Source organism: Paralichthys olivaceus, chromosome 14 (genome assembly GCF_024713975.1).
Source record: "Paralichthys olivaceus isolate ysfri-2021 chromosome 14, ASM2471397v2, whole genome shotgun sequence".
Lineage (NCBI taxonomy): Eukaryota > Metazoa > Chordata > Actinopteri > Pleuronectiformes > Paralichthyidae > Paralichthys > Paralichthys olivaceus.
In genome coordinates, this window is record NC_091106.1 from 22,587,501 (window position 1) to 22,610,020 (window position 22,520).

General features: G+C 43.5%; 1 protein-coding gene across 4 annotated transcripts in view; it reads right to left on the minus strand.

The window, feature by feature from the left end:
- Nucleotides 1-22,520, minus strand: part of LOC109635952 (protein kinase C epsilon type-like) — a 46,626-nt gene that overhangs the window by 12,489 nt on the left and 11,617 nt on the right. For all 4 annotated transcript variants that reach the window (XM_069539285.1, XM_069539284.1, XM_069539286.1 and 1 more), the window contains 9 exons: nt 12,570-12,633; nt 10,069-10,237; nt 9,450-9,484; nt 9,241-9,329; nt 8,869-9,001; nt 8,652-8,794; nt 7,950-8,046; nt 7,576-7,859; nt 7,326-7,499 (listed from right to left, as the gene is read on the minus strand). In XM_069539285.1, coding sequence (XP_069395386.1) covers nt 7,326-7,499; nt 7,576-7,859; nt 7,950-8,046; nt 8,652-8,794; nt 8,869-9,001; nt 9,241-9,329; nt 9,450-9,484; nt 10,069-10,237; nt 12,570-12,633 — 1,188 coding nt within the window. The remainder of the gene's footprint in view (nt 1-7,325; nt 7,500-7,575; nt 7,860-7,949; nt 8,047-8,651; nt 8,795-8,868; nt 9,002-9,240; nt 9,330-9,449; nt 9,485-10,068; nt 10,238-12,569; nt 12,634-22,520) is intronic.

Here is a 22,520-nt window from a genome sequence, read left to right on the forward strand (position 1 = left end):
ACACACACACAAAATAACAACACACACACTACACCACACCCTCGCTGCTCTATTCTCTTGGTGCTGAAAATGGGCTCCGAGGAAAACTGAACCTCTTCCTGAATTCCAGCTCACTTTCTTCATATAGGAAACTGTGTGTGTGTGTGTGTGTGTGTGTGTGTGTGTGTGTGTGTGTGTTATAAACAGCTCTGTATATAAGAAGCAGGAGTCGTCCCTCGGAGCCATTGTGTGAGGCCTCAGGGTTGAAACTGTTGGTGGTTCACCACAAACCCTGAACGTACACTGTTATGAACCGTACACATGTATGTATATACGTGCATGTGCATCATATGTTGTCACATGTTCACAGATCTGCAGCCTCAGTTTTTAAATGCGATTAGTGGAAGTTTACAGATTCTCACAAACCTCAGGAAGAAACATGTGACTCACGACTGACGGATTTACCAATGTACTACTTATAGTATTTTACCGAATGACTGTGCCGTTAAAAACTTTCCCGTAAACGTGCGTTTTCTTCCTCAGAGAAAAACATAAAAGCAGAGGTGACTACACAGGAACAGGATGTGCTGAGTCATCACACTGATCTGTTTCACAACGCTCATCTGAGACAAAAACTTCAATTTAACATAAATTAAAGATAAAAACAACAGTAAAATAAACATAAGGTTGATATAATATTGATTTTGTATATTCTCTTCTCACATTCCTGGATCCAGATCCCCACTCAAAATTGATGGGGTCTTCCTCTGATCATGCCCCACCCCTTAGTGGTGATTGGTTGAGTAGTTTCTACGTGATCCAACAAACCACAGAAACATTCCCTCCATGGTCGAGGTAATAAATAATAAAACAGTTCTCTATACTTCAACTATGGATTCCTGCTTCAGGTGTACAACAGCATTTCAAGTGTATTAATTTCTGAGAATGTTCTGATCATCAATTAATGACTTTGTGCTTTTTTTTTAAAAACTCCCAACGTTGTCCGCTTCAAACATCAAACATCCCCGTCACAACCTGACTGGGTTCCAACAAAAATTCTGAAATGATATCCGGGTTCAGGTTCCTTCATGCCTGTTGCTTTATAAACGTGATTTTTTTTAATTCTGCATGTGGCTGTAATCTGAGAAAACAGGCTCAGGTCAAGGCAGGACATAAAAAAAACGTCACTCAAGGTTCGGGTCAAAAAGACAGAAGATAGAAACTGACTTCTGCTGGTCATTGCAGAGAATCCAGGTTTCAATCATCTGGAGTCTTCGTTCTTTTTCATAAACGGTCAGAATGGAACATGTGAGCCTTGGTTTCTGGGTCAGTTTGGTTCCGGAGTTGATGTAAACGTTGCAGCGTTCACGTCAGATTTGGATTCTTACATCTTCACGTCTAATTGAGAAGTTTGACCTGAATTTGTCGACAAGGCCTCAGGACTCGGTCTTACGTAAACCACTGTGCGTCCAGATGTTTTTTCTTTTTTTCTTTTCTCTCCCTGCTTCTCCTGAACGAGACTTTAAACAGGAAGTCGAAATAGTTTGTTTAAATGTACCCAGAGTCCCGGCTGGTCCCACCCAATCAAACATGAATAAACATTTCCTGAGTGTAATTACAAATGTACAGATACTGGCTTCCCACCGCTGACACAAACACACACACACACACACACAAACACACACACACACACACACAGATACACACACACACACACATACACACGTCCTATATCAGACAAAGCTGAAACAAAGGCCCCCCCCCCCCACGCCTTAGTTTTTCACCGAATTTCTGGACGATTGTTATGAATGTGAACATTATGATGTTTTTTGATTTGACAGATTCTGAACAATCGACTGTTTTACGTAACTTCACTCTGTTTGTTCTCAGGAGTTTATAAGTGTCTGACTATGGGAACAGGTTTTCATCCACACACACACAGTACACGATCTCCTCTTGATAACAAATGTAACAGTAAAAATAACTAATAGTTTTTTCACCTCCCTCCCACATATGAAAACCTGTTCTATAGACACTATAGACGATCTGCAACCCGACACAATGTCCTGGTTGTTATCTTACCGATGTGTGCATGAGTGATGTTGGACACACACACACACGCACGCACGCACACAGACACACACACATGCACACATCACTCATGCACACATAAGATTAGTAATGACTAAAGAAAAGAAAACAGCAATAAAGGAAAGAACAGGGATGTGAAGAAGAAGGAAGGAAGAAAGATAAGAAGGAAATTAGTAAGGACTAAATAAAGAGAAAGAAAGACTAAATGTCTCAATTTAAAATAAGATCTAATCAGATTAAATAATCATATTTGAAAGTAATCAAGTAAATATTCTTAATTACTTTCTGGACATTTGCCCCTGAATCATTTATCATCATATTTCAGTCACAGTCTAAACGTTTCTCATCTTTTAATTCAAATCAACTTCAAGAAATTTCAGTAAATTTAAAAAATCAAAACAGGTCAAAACATCTGGAACAAAAAACACAGCAACACAAGCGTTGAACTTGTGTGCAGAAACAAAAACGTTAAGTGCTGCTTATTTTCCTCGGAACATTATGAGTCGTTAACATTTGGCTGCAGGTCGGTAAAGACACACACAGACGCACACACACACACACACACTAAAGCCAAACACATATTCGTTTATATATTTAGTTGCTAGAAATCTAAAAATCCAGAACACACATTGGCGACTAACGATCAAATACTAATTTGTCGTCAAGTTTATATATTTGTCATTCAGCTTAAATCGTCCAGAAGGTATGTGAGGTTGTCCATGTGCAAAGAACCTGCTTTTAAATTTGAGTTTTCTGAGTTAAATGATGGATGAGAATAAACGTCACAAACAATAAACAGTAGTGATACGAGGAATTGCACAGAAATAATAATCGATGGATAAAGAAGTTCTTGCAGTTATCGTCAGTTGAATGCATCTTTTCTTTTGTAGTTTTTCCTTACTCTTGTTGAGGGTTAAGGACAGAGGATTGTTGTTAAAGCCCTATGAGACAAATTGTGATTTGTGAATATGGACTATACAAACAAAATTGTACTTTAATTTCCTCCAATCATCATATTTAGTGTGTACCATCACTAGGTCTGTGTATGTTGGTCCTACTCCAAACTATCTTGTTAGCCTGCTCCTGTAGTCGACTGCACAAGTTTGTAATATCCGACTCATATGTTTCTGTTTTTGCTGAACGTGTGTTTTTGTTGATGAGATGAATTCTGGAATTGTATCGGTACAATTATTCTTTTTAATATAGTACATCCACTTCCTTAAATGCCTTTAGTCCTGGAATCCCCTGATTTTTATTTCAATTTGTGTAGTGGTTGTGTCTTGCGTCTTGTAAATTGTATGTTTGGCATCGAGGAGGAGGACTGTGCCACAATTTCATTGTGCTAGTTTACGAAGTACGACCGTGCAATGACAATAAAGTCTCTTGAATTGAATTGAATTGAATTGAATGATGATTATTGTGGTTTTCGTGATTTCAGTGGGCTCGATCCTTGGAATTCCTGAAGAGAGCCAGGTTCATTCATGCAGAATTGAACCCACAAGACATCATGATGGTGAATCACATCAGGCAGCCGCTGAAAGTTAAGATCATTGGTTTTGGTTTTGAGAGCAACAAACCTGAGGAGAAGACAGGTCAAGTCCTCCAGTCCTGGGTCTACAGGTAAGTAAATGACAGCACATCTGTTTACCTGCGACAGCTGCGTTTGCTGTAATGAATTAGATTTAACCTGTTTGTGTTTCTTCTTCTTCTTCTAAGATCTCCTGAGATTTTGCGGAAGATTCGTTTCAACGAGTTCATCGACGTATGGCCTCTAGGCTGCATTGCTGCCGAGTTGTAAATGGGCCACCACCTGTTCAATGGCTCCAATGAGTCTGATTAGATCACTGATTTCAACTATTTTATTAATGAGACAATCTAGAGACACTTCATCCAAAAGTGCACCTGATCAACAATGAAGAGTTTAATTTTAATTTGCTTCCAGTGTGAAGTCCTGCAAGGATGTGATCGACAGCTCATTCTTTCCTGAGACTGCAGTTTCCTTTTTTTGTCAGTCGGATTCTCCCACACGATATCTTCTTACTCCTGTTTCTCATTAAAACAAATGAACATAAATATGTCTGTGACTCCAAACAAGAGAAAGAAGCTCTGCTGACACAGATGTGTTCAGACTGTTTTCAAACTAAACCAAAACAAGGTTTCTGTGCTTTGTGACCTGTGTCCCACCTACACCCTCCCCCATCTTTATTTCTCCCTCCATCCCGCTCTTCTTAATCGACCGTGCGATCGCAGCCGTGTTCTCCTATCGGCCTAATTACCGCAGAGAAATGTAAATAACATTATACAACAGTAGCGCCGGGCCACACGCCGCTTCGCACAGCGAGGCCGAGTGAGGAGAGGAGAGAGAGAGACGCAGGAGGACGAGGAGAGGATGGAGAAAAACACTTTTATTGTCAATATTTGTGATAATGAGGGGGCTGGTATTTCTGAACGAGGGGAAGGAAAGATGATTAAAAGAGGAGAAGTAGAGGGTGAAGGGGTTCAGTAGAAATAAAAAAAAAAACAGGGAAGTAAAGAACAGGATAGATTACAGAGAAGAGCGAGTGATTTTAAATGAGCTGTAACTGGTGAAGATCAGACGCAGCAGAGCCCGAAAACCAGAAAACCAGAATGAAGCAGGGTCCATTAATGAAGCTTTGTTCTCTTCACAGAGAGCTAGAGAGAAAGAGAGAGAGAGAGAGAGAGAGAGCTCATGCAGATGAGTGAAAGCAGAGGTGGAGAAACAGATGTTACTGTCAGGGCAGAATGAAAGAGACGGAGATGGAGGTCGAGCAGGTCCTCCACTAATTGGCTCCTCCAGTTCACGTGTCATGGGCGGAACCACAGACTGTACATAAAGATGGTGTCTCCACGTCCTCCTGCAAAAATATCTTGGGACACAGGCGTCGCCATCTTGTGCTTTTGACGTCGTTTAGAGTCTCGAGTTGTCTCGAGTGTCAGTGACACCTGTCCATCATGTCGTATACAATTCTCCATATTCACACTTACTTAAATCAAGCCGCTGATTTAAGGTGAAAAAGTTGCACAGCGTTGATTTGATATCAGGTGATTTAAATTAACCTCGAAACCAATAATCTGATTACTGCAGGAGTCAAAAATCCCCACGATGCATTGCACAAATATGAAGTCCAATATTCAGTGGACCGGCCACAAAGTTACGTGAGAGGTGAAGTGTGACACCACCGTCGAGCTGCGTGTGTGTGTACAGTTTATACTGTGTATGTGGGTTTGTTTACTGTGATCACATCGAGAGAAGGGTATGAAGGGGATGTTCGGGGAGGACATGGGGGGGGGGGGGGGGGGGGGGGGGGGGGGTGAGGAGGGGGGGGTCACACAACATGTGGAATACACATCAGGTCCCAGATCAGGAACAAAGACGTTATGTAAGGACCACAATCCCTTTGTTTTGTCCAAGTACACAATGCCAATCAGCCCTGAATCCAGTGTCTGCGTCTGTGTGTGAGTGTGTGTGTGTGTGTGTGTGTGTGTGTGTGTGTGTCTAGGTAAGCACCAGACAGTCTGATGTGGAGACATAAGAAAAAACAAATGGACAACGACATAGGAAAGTGTCGTCCCAGCTTCAGTCTCTCTCTCCTGTTTGTTTGTTTGTTGCTCTGGAGGAAGTCGAACAGGAATAAATAAAGAACGAGGAGACGCCATCGTTTCCAGAACACGATGAGAAAATAAACAAATCAGGCTGTTTTGCTGAATGTCCTTGTTCACCCGATTATTTCTCCTCCCTGTCGTCTCAAGGTTTTATGAAAATATGGTTTGTGTGATTGCTTCAGAATCAAGAGAAGAAAACTCTATGTCCGGCCTCCTTGGCCAGATATTTATTTCCATATAGATTTAATAAAGTAGACGACGAAAGACAAGACCGTGAGCAATGACCCAAAAAATGATTCTGCAGATACAAGCAGCTGAAATGTGCTTTGGAGGTGCAGCTCGGAGTAGAAGAACAAGATTCTTGACGCAAATGATCCAAAAGCAAACATTGAAAAACATACGTGGAGTGACTTCATGACCAAACAGACGAAGCTCGAACCATATGGACGCATAAACCACACGGGGCAGGGCCCTGGTTCGACCCCCGGTCGACCAGAACACGAGACGACTACAAATAAAAATGCAAAAATAAATGATCGTTGAATTAAAGTATTCAGTCGTTTTGCTGTGAGCTCGTTTGCAGCTCGTGTTTTGTCGAGGTCGGACTGAAGAAAACAAACTCCTGTGCTGTCGTTTGAAACCCGTCAGGCTCAGGTTGCAGTGAAAGGCACAACAACGTGACACACACACACACACACACACACACACACACACACACACACACACACACTCATGTACAGAGACTCTATACATTTCCTGGCAGGAACACTTATGTAACATACAACAGACAAAGCATTCAGGGATCTGGAGGAGCTGTTGTCGTTGGCAGCGTCCCACCCTCCGCTGCCCTTTCTGTCTCCGTCTGTCGTCGTCTACTTACTGTACTTGGACAGACCAATCAGAGAGTGACGGAGAGGCCGAGGTGAAGTTAAACAGAACTCTCGCTCTCTCTGCGAGACGATGGCAGATGCTTCACTAATGACTTTACTGTTAAAGTAACTTTAAAATTGTTCCCAGGCTGAAAACAGAGCCGCTCGGCCACGTGACGAAGAAAACCGAGATGTAATTCATGTTTAAATGCATCTTCACCGCTGTTAATAAACTGGTGTTAGAAGTGAATACGGAGCCGTTGTTTTATTGTGAGGGTCAGGATTATTTAAAAAAAACAAATGTATTGACAGGTTTTTATAGTTAATAATATAACTGTGAGCGATTTGGTTCAGATCCAAGTAAAAATACAGTTGATTAATATTAAACTGTTCAATCAAATGAGCTGTTTAATATTTTGTGTTATATCTAACACCAGGATTTATGTTATTTATATATATATATATATATATATATTTATATTAATGTATATATGTATTTTCTCTCATTTTTTTTGATAATACTAAATAAAATATATGAATCATTATTGTTGGAAACAGTGAGTGTTTTTTAAAAACATAATTTATTAGATTAAACATTTTAAGAGTGAGTTTACTTTTCTGAATCTGTGGATGTTTTTTGTGTGAGACGACTGGAAGCTGCAGATTCAAGCTTGGCCTGATGTCGCCCCCTGCAGGCTCAAAGTATGTTTGCCTGTATGTGTGTGTGTGTGTGTGTGTGTGTGTGTGTGTGTGCGTTCCTACTTTAGTCTGGAAGCAGCAGAAGAGTTGCGTCAGGTACGGGTGTTTTCTGGCGAGGGCCAGGATGCGTTTCTCGGTCAGGGTGCAGTCCACGTCGTCGTCCTGCAGGATCACGTCTTTCTTCAGCACTTTGACGGCGTAGACCTCGTCACTGCCTTTCAGCTCCGCCAGCATCACCTGGTCACGTGACACACAAACGTCAAAACACGGCAGTGACAAAAAAAAATTCAAAGGTCGGAGGTCGTGCACTCACCTTTCCGAAGCTTCCTTTCCCCAGAACCTTGATGAACACAAAGTCGTGCAGGTTCATCCTCTTGGCCTCTGGAGCGCTGTGACCTTTGACCTCACCGTTCGCCCGGCTCCCTTCTCCCTCCACTTTGGCTCCGCCTCCATCGCCTCCTCTGCCTGGTGCGCCGTGGTGGTCGCCCCCCGTTACCGTGACATCAGTGGATGGCGAGGACAGGGGATGCGCCTTGTGCTCCTCCCCGCGGTGGTCGAACGACAGAGCCTTCCTGAAGTTCTCCAGCTCCTTCACATCTGGACAGAAACGTAAAACAAAAGTGAGGAGAGCGTGTTCGGTCGTGTGGTTTTACAGATCGAACGTGATTGGTCGGAGTGATCGTCTACCCTGGTCACATGGGGAGGTGGGGGCGGACTGTGAGCGGTCGTCTTCTGTCTGAGGCGTCCCTGATATCTGCTGCTGGGGGTCCTGACCCTGAGGAAGCTGATCACAGACAACGCATCACTGTCACCACTGTCATCTGCAATTTATTCAATCAATCAACCAATAAAAACAATCAACTAACGATCAGTGTGTCGAACGCAAAACTTCCTTTTCAGTTTAATTAAGTTTTTATGGTTTGAAGATAATTAGAAAAATAAACAGATCTGGGTTATTTGTTTGTTTTAAATCAAAGCTCGTGACTTTAGAATAAAAAGTCAAGATGTCCACTAACTTTGTATTTAAAACTAATTCTCAAAATGGAAACAAATTCAATTGAATTAATTTCTACATACATTTAAACCTGCAGTGAGAAACATTTTGTCTCCCCCACCAGGCAGAGAGAGTTATTACACAAACAGTTCTTTATCTAGAGCTTCAGAAGCTTTTGTTCAAACTGTTCAAACTCCGTCTTCATCTCTAAACGAATTAAATAATTAACATTAAACATGTCACAACAGCCTGTGTGAACTCGAGTGGCGAGGGCTTGAATGTTAAAGACATTTATTCCAGCTTCAAAAGATAAAAATCAGTTTTAATTTTTCTTCCACGGCTTCTTCTCCACTCTGTTTCCTGGATTTTAATTCCACAACCTGACGATGATTCACCTTTTTGCGTCTCTGTGCACTGTTGGAGATCTTGTCCGGCGTGACTCCGAGGGCGGAGAGGACTTTGGCGATTCCCCTGGCGTCCACGCCGCAGTTGGGAGCGACGTTACTCTCACAGCGCCGGTGTACATTCACTTTGCAGACTGACACACGCAGTGAAGAGAGTTAGAACGTGCACACTCACACTCGTAACACGGAGCGAAGGAAACGTCCTCACCTTTACACTGCAGCCCCTGTCGCAGCAGACCCCAGAGCAGAGACCCGCAGTGATCACAGAAGGTGAGAACTTTAAAGTTGTGGATGCTGAACTTGTGCGGGACGTTGACACTGAACCTCTGAGACCCGACTGTCTGTGACAGAGACAGAAAGACAGAAAGACAGAGAGACAAACCTGCAGATCAGCTCCAGACGAGACATCTGCTCATCGTGGCTGATGGGTCAGTGGGGTCTCAGTGTGAGGAAATGTTTAAGAGTCTCTGATATTGATTATTGTTACTTGATCGATCGACTCTTATGACAAAAGTTTATTTTCCAGGTGAAGCGATAAATAAAAAAGGATAAAAACCAGCAGGAGGTTTTAGATCAGTACCTCCACAACTGTGTCATCCTGCTTCTTCATCCCGGCACACTTGGTAATGATCAGCTCATGGCAGCGCTTATGGACCACACAGGTACACACTGCACACACACACACACACACACACACACACACACACACACACACACAGGAAACATTAACAGGGTGGTTGTATGTGTCATAAATGCCTGAAGCAACATGTAATAAAAACTCCGTCCCACCTTGACACTGGTAGCCTTGTTTCCCTAAGACGCCCCTAAAGTCAGAGAGAGAGAGAACGTGTCAGACAACTTTAACAATTATTATGATTATTTTTAATAATTAATTCTGACAATTAAAAAAAGAAAAATCTTGTTCCTCAGCCGTGTTTTTTTTTTTTTACTGAACAAAACTAAACTAAACTTAAAAACCCTCCGTTCAGTTTGACTGCAGAGTTTTTATTTCATGGAAACCCTGAATCCATCAAACAGTTTCCTTGTGATTGTGAAACAAATCAAACTTTTCTCTCAGAGCTGAAAACACGGAGCAGAGCGGAGCCACGTGTTTTCCGTGTGAGCGACGCTGACGCAGCTCGTTGGGATGGAAACAAACACAGCTGGCTTTGTTTACAGCGCCACACTTCACAGCATCCAGCGTGTTTACATGTAAACAAGACGACAGGTCTGTGTGAGACGTCGAGTTCCAGAAATCGAGAGTTAAAAAAGAGCAGCACCAGCCTGGTTTACGTCTGCAGCTCGTCAATAATAAGACTTAATTAGAATAACGAGTCTTTGCATTTACTTTCATACTTTAGTACAGAGGAAACTGGACCAGTGTGTGTGTGTGTGTCTGTGTGTTCACCAGATAAAGTCCCTGCAGTGGGAGCAGTACGTGGGCTGTCTCAGGTAGGTGGCCATGAACTTGTGGCCGTTGACCTGGTGCACCCTGCGACGGACGGCACCCTGGCGCTTCCTGGGACGCATCCGCTGCCGGAACACACGCTCCTCATTCTCGGTGGAGTCGGCTGCAACTACACACACACACACACACACAAACACAACATGCGAACACAAGTGTACAACATGAGTGCACGGTAAAGTGTGAGGGGTCCTGCACACACCGCAGCTGCACTTACACCATGCAGCCACTGGATGGTGCCGTCACAGTGCGGCTGAGTTTATCCTTCAGGTATAAATTTAACTTCAGCGTCTGATTCTGTCTCTGCTGCTCTTTAAGCTTAATTACACAGGGTTTCCCCAGGGGAAGGTTTCAATCAGTGTCTGACACTGTGGTAATTACACACACACACACACACACACACACACACACACACACACACACACACACACACACAGTTTATTATCACTGCACATTTGAGTGAGAGGGGGTTCAACTAGCAGCAATATGCAACCTGACCACTAGATGCCGCAAAGTGCTTCACACTGAACCTACTTCACTGTAATTTAATTAATAATAAGAATAATAATGTTAGTAATAATAACAATAAAACCCAATGTGAACCTAAGAATAAAAAGTATGATCTGGAGACATAATCGATTCATATTTTGTAAAATATTTATAAATATTTTTTATACTATTTCCACTGTGTTTTTAATGTGAATTCCATATTTATATTTTCACTTTATCGTCTTAAATCACGTGTTATACATCGACAGGAAGTTTCCTGCTCATCAACCCTCAGATAATTAACTTTTATCAGCCACAACGTTAAAACCAGTTTCCTGTTGAAATGCTGACGCGAACACAGCGACTCCCTCAAGGACGAACTTGACGTTAATCTTCGAGGACTTTTTTTCTTTCTATATCTTCTTCTTCCTGTCCCGCTCTGCCCGTCCTCACTCTTTACTACACTGTACGCCATCACCTAGCAACTGATGACTGCTGCCTAGCAACAGTGTTAGACTTGGCGTTTTCCACAGTGAAGGGTTCAGGGGCGGGTCTGTGATGGTCTGTGATGGTCTGTGATGGTCTGTGATGGTCCCTGACATCTTCATCACAACCTCATCAGTTAATCAGCGCCAATATCACAAAATACAAAAAAAACGTCCTGATAGACACCTACAGGCTGGAATGTGTATTACACTCGATGAGACCGAAAATACAGTTTTAACACTTTAAAAATTTCAGATCAGCCTGGTGATGTAAATAAAGATGGATGACGTAACAGTTTCCTGAAAATTAAGCCCCAACATCTGGATCGTCTGTGTGTGTGTGTGTGTGTCTGTGTGAAAACACACTTAGGTAACGACTGCCTTTTCAGCCCCACACACACACGTTTCCATGAACTCAGAGGACATTTTATTCACTTATATTTGTTTCCTGAAGATTTAATCGGACTCTAACCATAACTAACACTTACCTAACCTTAAACTAACCTTACTCCAGCCTTAAACTAATCTTAACCTAACCTTAAACTAATCTTAACCTAACCTTAAACTAATCTTAACCTAACCTTATACTAACCTTAAACTAACCTTACTCCAGCATTTAACTAATCTTAACCTAACCTTAAACTAATCTTAACCTAACCTTAAACTAATCTTAACCTAACCTTAAACTAATCTTAACCTAACCTTAAACTAATCTTAACCTAACCTAATCCTAATCCAACCTCATTTTAGTCGAACCAACACATAACCTTGCCGTTATCTGAAAACAAGTCTTAAATCATTTATGTTATTGGGACTCGATTGGATTTTTTTTTTGTCCCCATAATTATATAAACACAAAGAGAAGTCAAATCAAATACATTTATAAAAATAAATGAATAAAGAGTAATAACACTGTCACCACTCATCTCACTCTCTCTCTCTCTCTATCCATCGCTCCCTCTCTTTTGATGATGTAACTAGTCCATTAGAGAACACTCCACTTTACTAATCAATTTACCACCCCTCTCTCCCCCTCTCTCCCCCCTCTCCCGACCTCCAGTTAACTCCCTCTCTGTCTTTCTCTTCTTCCATTCTGTCATGTCTCTCTATCACGTAGTCTGGTGCACACACACACACACACACAGAATCTGAACCAAGAAATGAATGTAATACACACATGAAGAGCAGGGGGCATTGTGGGGGACAGATACTCGCCATCGTCTCGACGTCTTTAATTTAAGGGCCTTGATTTAAGGATGTGTGATCTTTGTTTCCAGGAAATGGTTCATTCTACACAGTCTGAGTTCTGTGTTGTGTCCTCTGGTGATGGATTTCAGTAACATGCACAGTTCAAAGCAAGGGAGCACTTACACGTCTGGTCGTTTGCACAAAAACAAAGCAAAAGATGAAGGGCCGTGATTCTGTGTAACATACGTGTTCTGTGACCATGATTAGAAGCATGTGTCTCACCCTCACTGGAAGATCCCAACAGGTCAATGACAACATACACCTTCCCCTCCGGCTCCAGGTCGATCTGCAGAGAGAGAGAAGAAGAATGATTCCGTTTCCTTCACGTGCAGGTGATGAGATGATTGTAATTAACACGGTAATGATTCCATATGAAAACGTGGAAACTTGATGGTTTAATAAACATTTCCCATTTGATCTTTTTACTTTATATTAATATCTTCTTCAGCCTCCACACACGAAAGATGCCAACCTGCGGGAAACTGCTCACAACTTCCTGTTCGGACAAAATTGCACAGCATCACTTACAACATGTTTCATGTGGTAACACACAGACGCACACACACACACGCACGCACTGCGCTGCGTGATAAAGCAAACTAGGTTGACACATATCCTGTCTCACACCCACACACACACACACACACATACATGTATGTACAACTCTCTCTATCTCACACACACTGAGGTCTGACTGTGTTTAGCTCTGAAGATTGATCAATTGAGTGACTGCAAGTGTATATGAGTACACAGCGGAGTGTGTATATGTACAAGTGTGTGTGTGTGTGTGTGTGTGTGTGTGTGTGTGTCTCTAAGAGTGTTCAAGCTCATGAAAGCAAGTGGGCATCAGCGAGAGTTTCTACCAGCAGCTTGAACCACCCACAGTGTCCATAATCCCCCTTTACACACACACACACACACACACACACACACACAGAGAGAGAAAGAGAGAGAGAGAGACACACACACACACACAGAGAAAGAGAGAGAGAGACACACACACACACACAGTGAATGCGAGCAGGCGTGGGTTCAGTAAAGTATACAGTTGAAGATGGAAAGCAGAGAGAGACAGATGAGGGGGAGGACAGAGAGTTTGTCGACGCTTTCTAAGGAGTGTGTGTGTGTGTGTGTGTGTGTGTGTGTGTGTGTGTGTGTGTGTGTGTGTGTGTGTGTGTGTGTGTGTGTGTGTGTGTGTGTGTGTGTGTGTGTCCTTGTTATGGTGCAGCCATGTTTTGGGATCTTAATGGATTTTCATCAGTACAATCAGCACATTGAGAGCGTTTTTTGCGTTTTAATTAGATAAGTAATCTCATCCATCTACATTTTCTACGAGACGCGGCGGAAGGAAGGAAGTGGCTGCGTCAGAAGGACACACGAGCGCAGCAGAACATTTACATGGATCCATCAGAGCAGGTTTTTATTCTGAACTCAATGAGTCTGACACAAGAAAAAGTCTAGAACGTGTCAGATACCGAAGAAGAAGAAGAAGAAGGTGAATCAACACACAACGTAATGTATTCTTAAACCAAATCAAATCAATCTGATAATGACAATGGATTAAAAATTAGTTCACAGTAATGACATTTTCTGTGACCAAAAAAAAAAAACCTCCGGCTCCAATGACGATTATGACGTCAACAGACACACACACAGAGACAGACACACACACACCTCCTCCCTTCCTCTGAGGTCAGCGGCCTCCATTCATCTGCTGCTCAGACTCACAGGTGCAGATGAGATTAAAAATAGAGCCGGCGGAGGAAGGAAAAGGCCCCTCGGTGCGTCCACCTCTGTTGTTGGTTAATTCTCATAGATTTGGCCCCTTCGCTCCCTCTACCTGTTTATCTGAGAGATGACAGCTGCACGCTCACAGAGGTCAGAGGTCACAGGAGAGAGAGACACTATTTATCGGTGGAGGAGGAGGAGGAGGAGGAGGAGGAGGAGGAGGAGGTGGTCTAAATCTTTTTGCCACAGAGTGTCACCGAACAAAACATCAACTTTATCAACTCTGAAATTCCGCCGGCAGAACCTGGTGAGGTTCTTCTGGTTCCACAGAAATCCACCATGACAGTTTATCACACAACATATACGAGACTTTATTTATTACTATTCAGTCATTGAACCAGATCAGGGTCAATGATATTTAATTTGAAGATCTGCTCCTTCAAGAATCACATGTTCTTCATCATGTGACACCGTCTGCATGTGTGTGTGTGTGTGTGTGTGTGTGTTTTCTGCATAATTTAACATGGAGTCAAATCTAATTTATTTTCCTTTTTAGAGAACATCCTGAAACTGTGCACTTATTTATACACACACACACACACACACACACACACACACACACACACACACACACAAATTCAATTACAGACTTTAACTCAATTAAGCAGGTTTACCTCCACCCTGCCCCCTCTGCCCTAATGTATCTGAAGCATGATGTGTGTGTGTGTGTACAGAAATAAAGGTCCTTCAGTAACTGACGGCTCCTGTCTACACCTGCTGGCTTTGTGCAAACACAAACACGAACACACACACACGAACACACACACACAAACACACACATGCAGACTTTCAAGGTTGAAGTAAAAGCACATGACATCGTTGAACTCAGACTCAAGACGTTCTGTGCACAAACACACACACACACCCTCACTTTTTCAATCCCAGCCTCCAGCATCTAAAATAAGGGTTTTCAATAGAACAGGGAAATATTAACCAGTGTCAGTCTCATGAATATCGATATCCACGATATCTGGCATCAACTGTCCGGCAGCGACCGAGACAGAGCGACGTCACTGCAGCCGGATTGTTTTCTGTCCATCCAACCACACGACCATCACCAAACTACAAGATGGTGGAGAGACGACTGCAATGAACACTGAAGAGTTCAGAAGAATCAGAGAGAATGAAGGAGAGACACACAGAGAGAGAGAGAGAGAACAGGGAGGACATTGTGTTTGGTCTGTTCTGTGACAGAGAGCACACGGCCTCAGACGACTGACACACTGCAGACCCCTCAGACACACACACACACCTTTAAACTGCCACGCTTGTGAGGACCCTCGTTGGAACGCAGCCTCATTAACACACGTCTCTAACACCACGTCCGGTTTCTGTCTTTTGATTTTCACTTTTTCTGATATGAGCAATCGAATCATGTCGGACTTTTTCGGTGCCGACGTCACAGCGACGCAGGAACTTTACCAACTTGAATTCAAGGCTGACGTGAGATGAACACGATTTCGATCAAGGTCCTAAACAAAAGCAGAAGTGCAGACGATAAGTTTTATCTCATGACTTACGATGAAAAAACGTTCACATAAAGTTTAATCTACATTTCCATTGTCAGCAAATAAAAGAGTAAAACAGTACTTGAGTATTGCACATGTAGTATAACGTAGTACTACACCATGGGGCAGAGGCTCGTCAGGGATCTTTAGTCTCGAGTTTGGCTCAAGATATAAAAACATTCAATCCTACACTTCCCACAATGCAACTTGACAGAGTCTCCTCATCACATCACAAGTTTGCTTTTCTTACTTTTCATTATTAAAAATGTTCCGTCACAGTTTCTCTGAAACCTCGACCGACATTACACAACTGCTTTCAAAGAGTCAGAGGAACTAACCACAACTAATAAACTGATTTTCATGTGTGGAATCAGTGGAATGCCCCTTTAACCTTCAACCCTCATAACAAGTCTGAAATCATGAACTTTGTACAGAGCTAGAGAAAACACTTTTTACTGAAATGGGATTATTTATGCAGAACCTATACTTGTAGAGGAGTATTTTTTTTTGCTTTATTTGTACTTTTACTTCGGTAAAGTATCTGAATACTTCGTCCAGCAGTGGCAACACCACAGTGTCCAGCAGTGATGAGTTAAAAACCTTTTACAGTTGACGTGCTACAGTCTGTTTATCGAGTCCATTTGTTCAACGTAAATGAATAAAACACACACACACACACACACAACACACACTCGCTGTGGAGTGTGACTTTATACAGCTGCACTCACTCCTGCTGCTAATGCAGTAGATTTACTTCAAACAAACCAGGACAGGACAGAACACACGCACACGCACACGCACACGCACACGCACACGCATGCACGAGTCTCCTGGTCCAGTTTAGCCGTGTGTCTCTCTATGCCTAATTTGTCCCTGTTGAATAAGTGATGCTGGCTGCAGCATTGCGAACAAGCCAGCTATGACACACACACACACACACACACACACACACACACACAGTAACTCTCCTCATGTGACTGTAATTGTTTGAATTCATAAACCAAAAGAACTAGAAGACAGAATAAATAATCACACACATGTTGTTAGAGTCGATTCGCTCACGCAAATGATTCGTCCGCCATTAATAAATAAAATAAATTTGCAGTGAGCATTTACATGCACGCTCTTCTCTCAGTATTGTTGTGTAATGGTTCCAATGTGCATCTGTGCAAAACGAGTCAGTTAGAGCTGCCTTGTGGTTTCAGTGGAGATAAGAGATCATTGCCTGGAATAAGAAAGAGGCAGAGATGGAGGAGAAACGTGTATTAACCTCTAACTGACTCATGACTGATGATACACAGCCTACACAAGGGGGGGAGGAGGGTGAGGAGGAGGAGGGTGAGGAGGAAGAGAGTCAAATACATTGATAGAGAGAGCAGAGGCCAGACTGACTAAACTGTGGACTACATGCAGCTGAGCTAATTACCGTCAGTCATTGTGACACTTTGCTTGATTCCCGAACACACACACACACACACACACACACACACACACACACACACACACACACACACACACACACACAGTTACACATCTCACTTGACCTGGGTCACGTTTGATCTCAAAACCTTCTGCACCATTTTTCTTCCATTTGCAGGTTGAAACGTGTCCTTGAATCTGAGTCAACCGGGTCTGTTGACTCTGGGTGGGTGTGTCAGGGGTGTTGTCCAATCAGCAGTGATGTGTATATAAACTCCAGCGTGCAAGGAAGACAGTGACGTGATGGATTCTCAACTTCTCTCCACACGCAGCAGCTGTTATTTGGTGTTTTTGACTGAGACTGTAAGCAAACGTCAGATTTGACGTCGTGATCCCGGAGGTCTCGGTCGGACAAAGCGTTTCAGGGGAGGAGCTCACAGAATTCAAACTTTGCAATATCAATATCAGTTTGGGTTCGAGTCAAAATCTGAAGGGTCACAGAGATAATATTGTTCAGGGGACTCCCCTCGTTCAGGACGCCGCTCAGCGTCCGCGTCGAACATGGAGGACGACGAGTTAAACCTACGTCGACCTCTGTGACCTGCCTCTGTCCTTCCTGTCACACGACGCTGAATTCACAGTCGCAACACGTTTAATTCAACTGCAGCTGAGGGTTTTTCAGGATGTGAAGGACGACCTCCCTCCAGTCAAGGTGGCGTGAATAATCTGTTTGTGTTGTTTATTTTGGTGGTTTTCGAACAGTATCCATGGCAACGAGGCCGCCAGGAGCCCGAGAGGAGCGTCCGTGAACGGGCACCTTCAGGTTTTTTTTTTTTTTTTTCTCTGCTTTTTTCATTTCTGTGACTGAAGTTAATTCAAAGATTCAATTATTCACGTCACATGTCGTCGCGTGAAGTTTAATGAGTTTCATTTTAACCCAATCACACTGAGACGCATTCCTCACACACACACACACACGCACACACACACACACACACACACACACACAGAGCAGAGCTGTCCCAAAGCTTTTACAGATCACATGAGCTTGAGTCAAGCTGGAGTCATGTGGCTGAGAGTATCCTCAAAGAAACCTACAGATACTGATTCACCGACACTCTCAGAGGCCGAGAGGGAGACGTGTGGGGGACGATGAACACTGGTGAATGTGGGAAACTGCCTCAGAACTTTCTGCTGCGACGACAAGACCATTAAAAACCAGTTCATCCCGGAACCACACTGAACTCGAACGTGTCGAAGCACCTGACGCTGTACATGGAATTCTTTCTCTTTCTAAATAAATAAAGATGAATTAGTTTCACTTTCTACGCAGCGTCTCCCACAGAATTCATTCAGTCAGTGGAGGAGGGGCACAAACACAAACGTCACTCTCACGTGCAACAGATGTAAAGCGACAGGTTCACAGAGGATGAAGAGAACAAACTATAATCTTCATTAGAAAAATAGAGAATATTATATATTTATCTTTATTCAAATTGAAATGTGTCCAAAACAATTAATTGATTTATCCTAATTGAATTTTCTTCCGATTGGCTGATTGATTTATTGACTTAATGTTGCAGAATAAATTTCTAAGTTTGGAAAAATGCCATTGAATCAAGTTTCCTTTCAAATGTAATAATTATTGCTGTGTGGCTCAAAGTGAACAATGTAAAGTAGTGTGATGATTTTTATTATATCCATTAACGACGAGCATAAATCAACCGTGTGTGTGTGTGTGTGTGTGTGTGTGTGTGTGTGTGTGTGTGTGTGTGTGCGTGTGTGTGTGTAATGACAGGGTGTTTTCTCTCCTCTCATCCTGTTTGTGAGGAAATGACGAGAGTAGAATTCTGCCGTGTGGAGCTCTCGGCTGATTTATGTCACAGACATTCCACACGTTTGACCCCTGAGATCTAAATGATGATTTAAAAACTTCACTCGTTACATAAACTTAATTAACAGGTTTAATGTGTCCACCTTGAAAACTGCAGATTTGAGAGAGACACAGAATGACATGAATCACAGATTTATCCAACTCACTTTTCATCTCTCATTAATCAATTAGCAAGCTGACGATCAGTAAGTTCTGGGGCTCTGACTCACGACTACATTCATTAGCAGTTAATTTTATTGGTTAATTTAGTTAATTAGCAGGTTGACACACAAACTAAACTTGGTGGAGGGAGGAGTGAAGAAAGAATATCTTTATATCCACGAACTCTAGGAAACATGTTGTGTCGTCTGTGTTTGTCCTGTGAAGCAGCAGCAGCAGATCGTCCGACTCGTTCACGACAACAGGAACATGTGGGGGACATTCAGGCGAGGGGCGGAGCCTGTAGAGCAGCAGGAGGCGGGGCATGACGTGTAAATTGTGCTGTTGAAAGATCGGTGTTGTTGTTTACAGCTCGTCCACATCGGCGTCGGGCCTCATCACCAAAACATCAGGTGAGTGGCGTTCTAGTTTTAACACTGTTTAAAATCCTCCACAAAGTAAACAGAGACAGAAACAAGAGGGAAACATCAGTGGAAGTTTGAAAGATGAGAAAACGGACCTCGTCACTGAAGCAGCTGCTGAACAACAGTGGTTTTCTCTCTCTGGTGTGTGTGTGTGTGTGTTGCTGTGAGAAGTTGTGTTTGTGCTGAGTGGTGCTGACAGGAGCAGCAGGAAGAGCCCAGTGCTGCATCTCACATTCCTCACATCGTGATGGACAGCGAGTGACACGCTGGACGTGGACAACAGATAAACGAGTGACAGCAGAAGTAATCAGAGGGAGGAGAGGAGAGGAGAGGAGAGGAGAGGAGAGGAGAGGAGAGGAGAGGAGAGGAGAGGAGCGGAGAGGAGAGGAGGCACCTGAGGGACCGTCACTCCCTCCGTCTTTCCCTTCTTTCTCTGGGAAGTAAACTTGGACAGTGAAAACAGGAAGTAGGGCCAATCCGTGTGACTCAAACACACTGCCTCTATTTTTAGACACACATACACACACGCACATGCACACACACACACACACACACACACACACAGCCCTGCCCCTGTTTCCTCCAGTGTGCAGAGAGGACACCCCTGTAAGACGGCCCGCAGGGAAACAGGGTCAAGAAGGGAGCAGGCTGGAGCTCTTCCTCTTTTCCTCTTTTCTGTCTGTAGTTTACAGAGGAAACCAAACATGGACGCCACTGAAAGTGCTGACGTGCCTTTGAGCAACAGGGAGCAGGACTACGAGTCTACTTGTGCCTATTTAAAGGTAATAAACAAAGTCCAAGTGACTGTCTTGTCTTGTTTAAGTGCCTTTGAGCAAAGCCAGGGAACCACCAGCTGCAGAACTGGTGCGAGACTCTTCAGCTTTGACGTTTCTGTCGCATCTGTGTCTCAAAAGCTGAATTAAAACTTGCGGTGGAGCGGTGGAGCAGTGGAGTGTCCCACATTCCTCAGATGACTGAACACGATGCCACGGTGACGGGGAGGGGGGGGGGGACGTCCCTCATTAACATAAGATCTGCGTCACACTCGTTAACTCATCAGATAAAACTCGAGCTGACTTTTCCCTTTTTAAATTTTCCTCTCTGTCAGCTTCTGCAGCTGAACCGCCGTCGTTGACTCGTCTAACCACAGGACGACCACACGGCAATCTCACTTTGTCACAGCTCGACATCGCACTTGTAGCGTTACAACCGCAGCTGCTGGAGGGACCAGGACACAGAGCTCACAGTCTGTAGCGCATGACAGCAGCATGCGTGCACGTGCACATGCAAGGTTTCGTAGAAATCTCTCCAGTAGCTTTTTGCTCCAACAACCACAACCTCCAACAGACGACAGACCACACAACTGATTTCTACGTGCGTCGTTATTGGCCTGAAGTCAAAAGTCCTCGCTAAATTCATTCAACAACTCTGGCTCCAGACGATGTCCGCGGTGCAAGATGGCAGCGCTCGTGTCAGAGATGCTCTGGCCTCATTTCAGCGAGTCTATAGAATCTATTCTCTTCAGGTGTCAACAGGGAGTCAGTTGCTGATCCTGTGCTCTCACCACAAACACACAACATCCAAACAGCCATGAATGATGCTCACTGTTCCTGAAGCCGTGTAAACACACACACACACACACACACACACACACACACACACACCTGACACAGTGACTCTGAAACAACCTGAACAACACGGAGGAGACAGAGATGAAAACATCTGTGCTGTTGATCCACTCAGTGTGTTTCAGCTCTTTTTAAAAAATCAATTACGTGAAGCACCGTCTCATGTTCAGCTGAGTGGGTGGTGTGTGTCGACGGGGAAGTTCTGGATGTGTGGGACCACTCACTCTGAAGAACTCGAACACAGATTAATCATCGGAGTTCAGACTTTTTCTGAACTCAGCCAATTATTTCGTTTTTGTCTCTGTGTTACCGTCGAGTTCACACCAACAACATGTGGAATATGTGACATTTGTTTTATGGTTTACTGAAAGCACTGGAGTCGAATATATTGATATAAATATTTGGACTCAAGGATGAATTGATTGTGATCAACGGTAAAGGTCACGTCATGTTCCTGTGGACGTGATATATATCAGGATCACCACGGCGACCGGTCACAGTGACCTCACACGAGTCTGGAAGAGGAGTGGATGTAGAGTGAGACGACGCTGGTTGTTGCAGGGATTTGATTCCAGGTTTGTCGGTGTAATAATAATGAAAACAGGAGCTGCAGAGTGAGTGTTGCTCTCCAGGCGTCAAATCATTTCACCAACATCAACCCCTCTGTTCCTGAGCTCCTCTTGGAGAAGGAACAGCTACAGAACTGGACCCAGCTTCATTTCTACTCGTCCGTCCGTCGACACTTTCAAACTCCGGAGTCGTTTATCCGACGACAAAACATTTACAGAAACGGAAAAAGTGATAATCCCAGAATTCTTTTCTCTGCAGTGAACATTGGAAACAAGCTTTGATTTAATTAATGCACATTTATAAGAGATCAAACACTGCCCCCCCGCCCCAGTCACTCCACCATTCAGACCCAGACGTCTCTCTTCAACGCCCTCTCTGTCTCCCACTCCACTCCCCTCCCTCCCTCCCTCCCTCCCTCCCTCGCTGTCCGTCCTGTAGTAAAATCAAACACTTGTTTCCTCCACGTCTTCCATGACATATTCTAACAAGGCGGCTGCCCACACATGAAATCACTGTTCTGAGCCGAGAAGAAATTCCTTTAAAGATTCAGGAATCTGATCCTTTTTCACGTCAGATGGATTTTTAATTCTTCTTCTCTGTTTCTCTCAGTCGCAGCCGGACGACCAGAATCAGAGTGTGACTGGAAACCACAAGCACGACCTCAGCACAAGAGACTTTACTGAGTGAAATGAAATGAACTCAGTAAAGTCTCTGTGAAGACCAAACAAAGAGATGTGTTATTTTTTTATCTACCAATCTCTCTCAGACTTGTAGCTTCTAGGTTTTAACTTTTCATAGTCAAT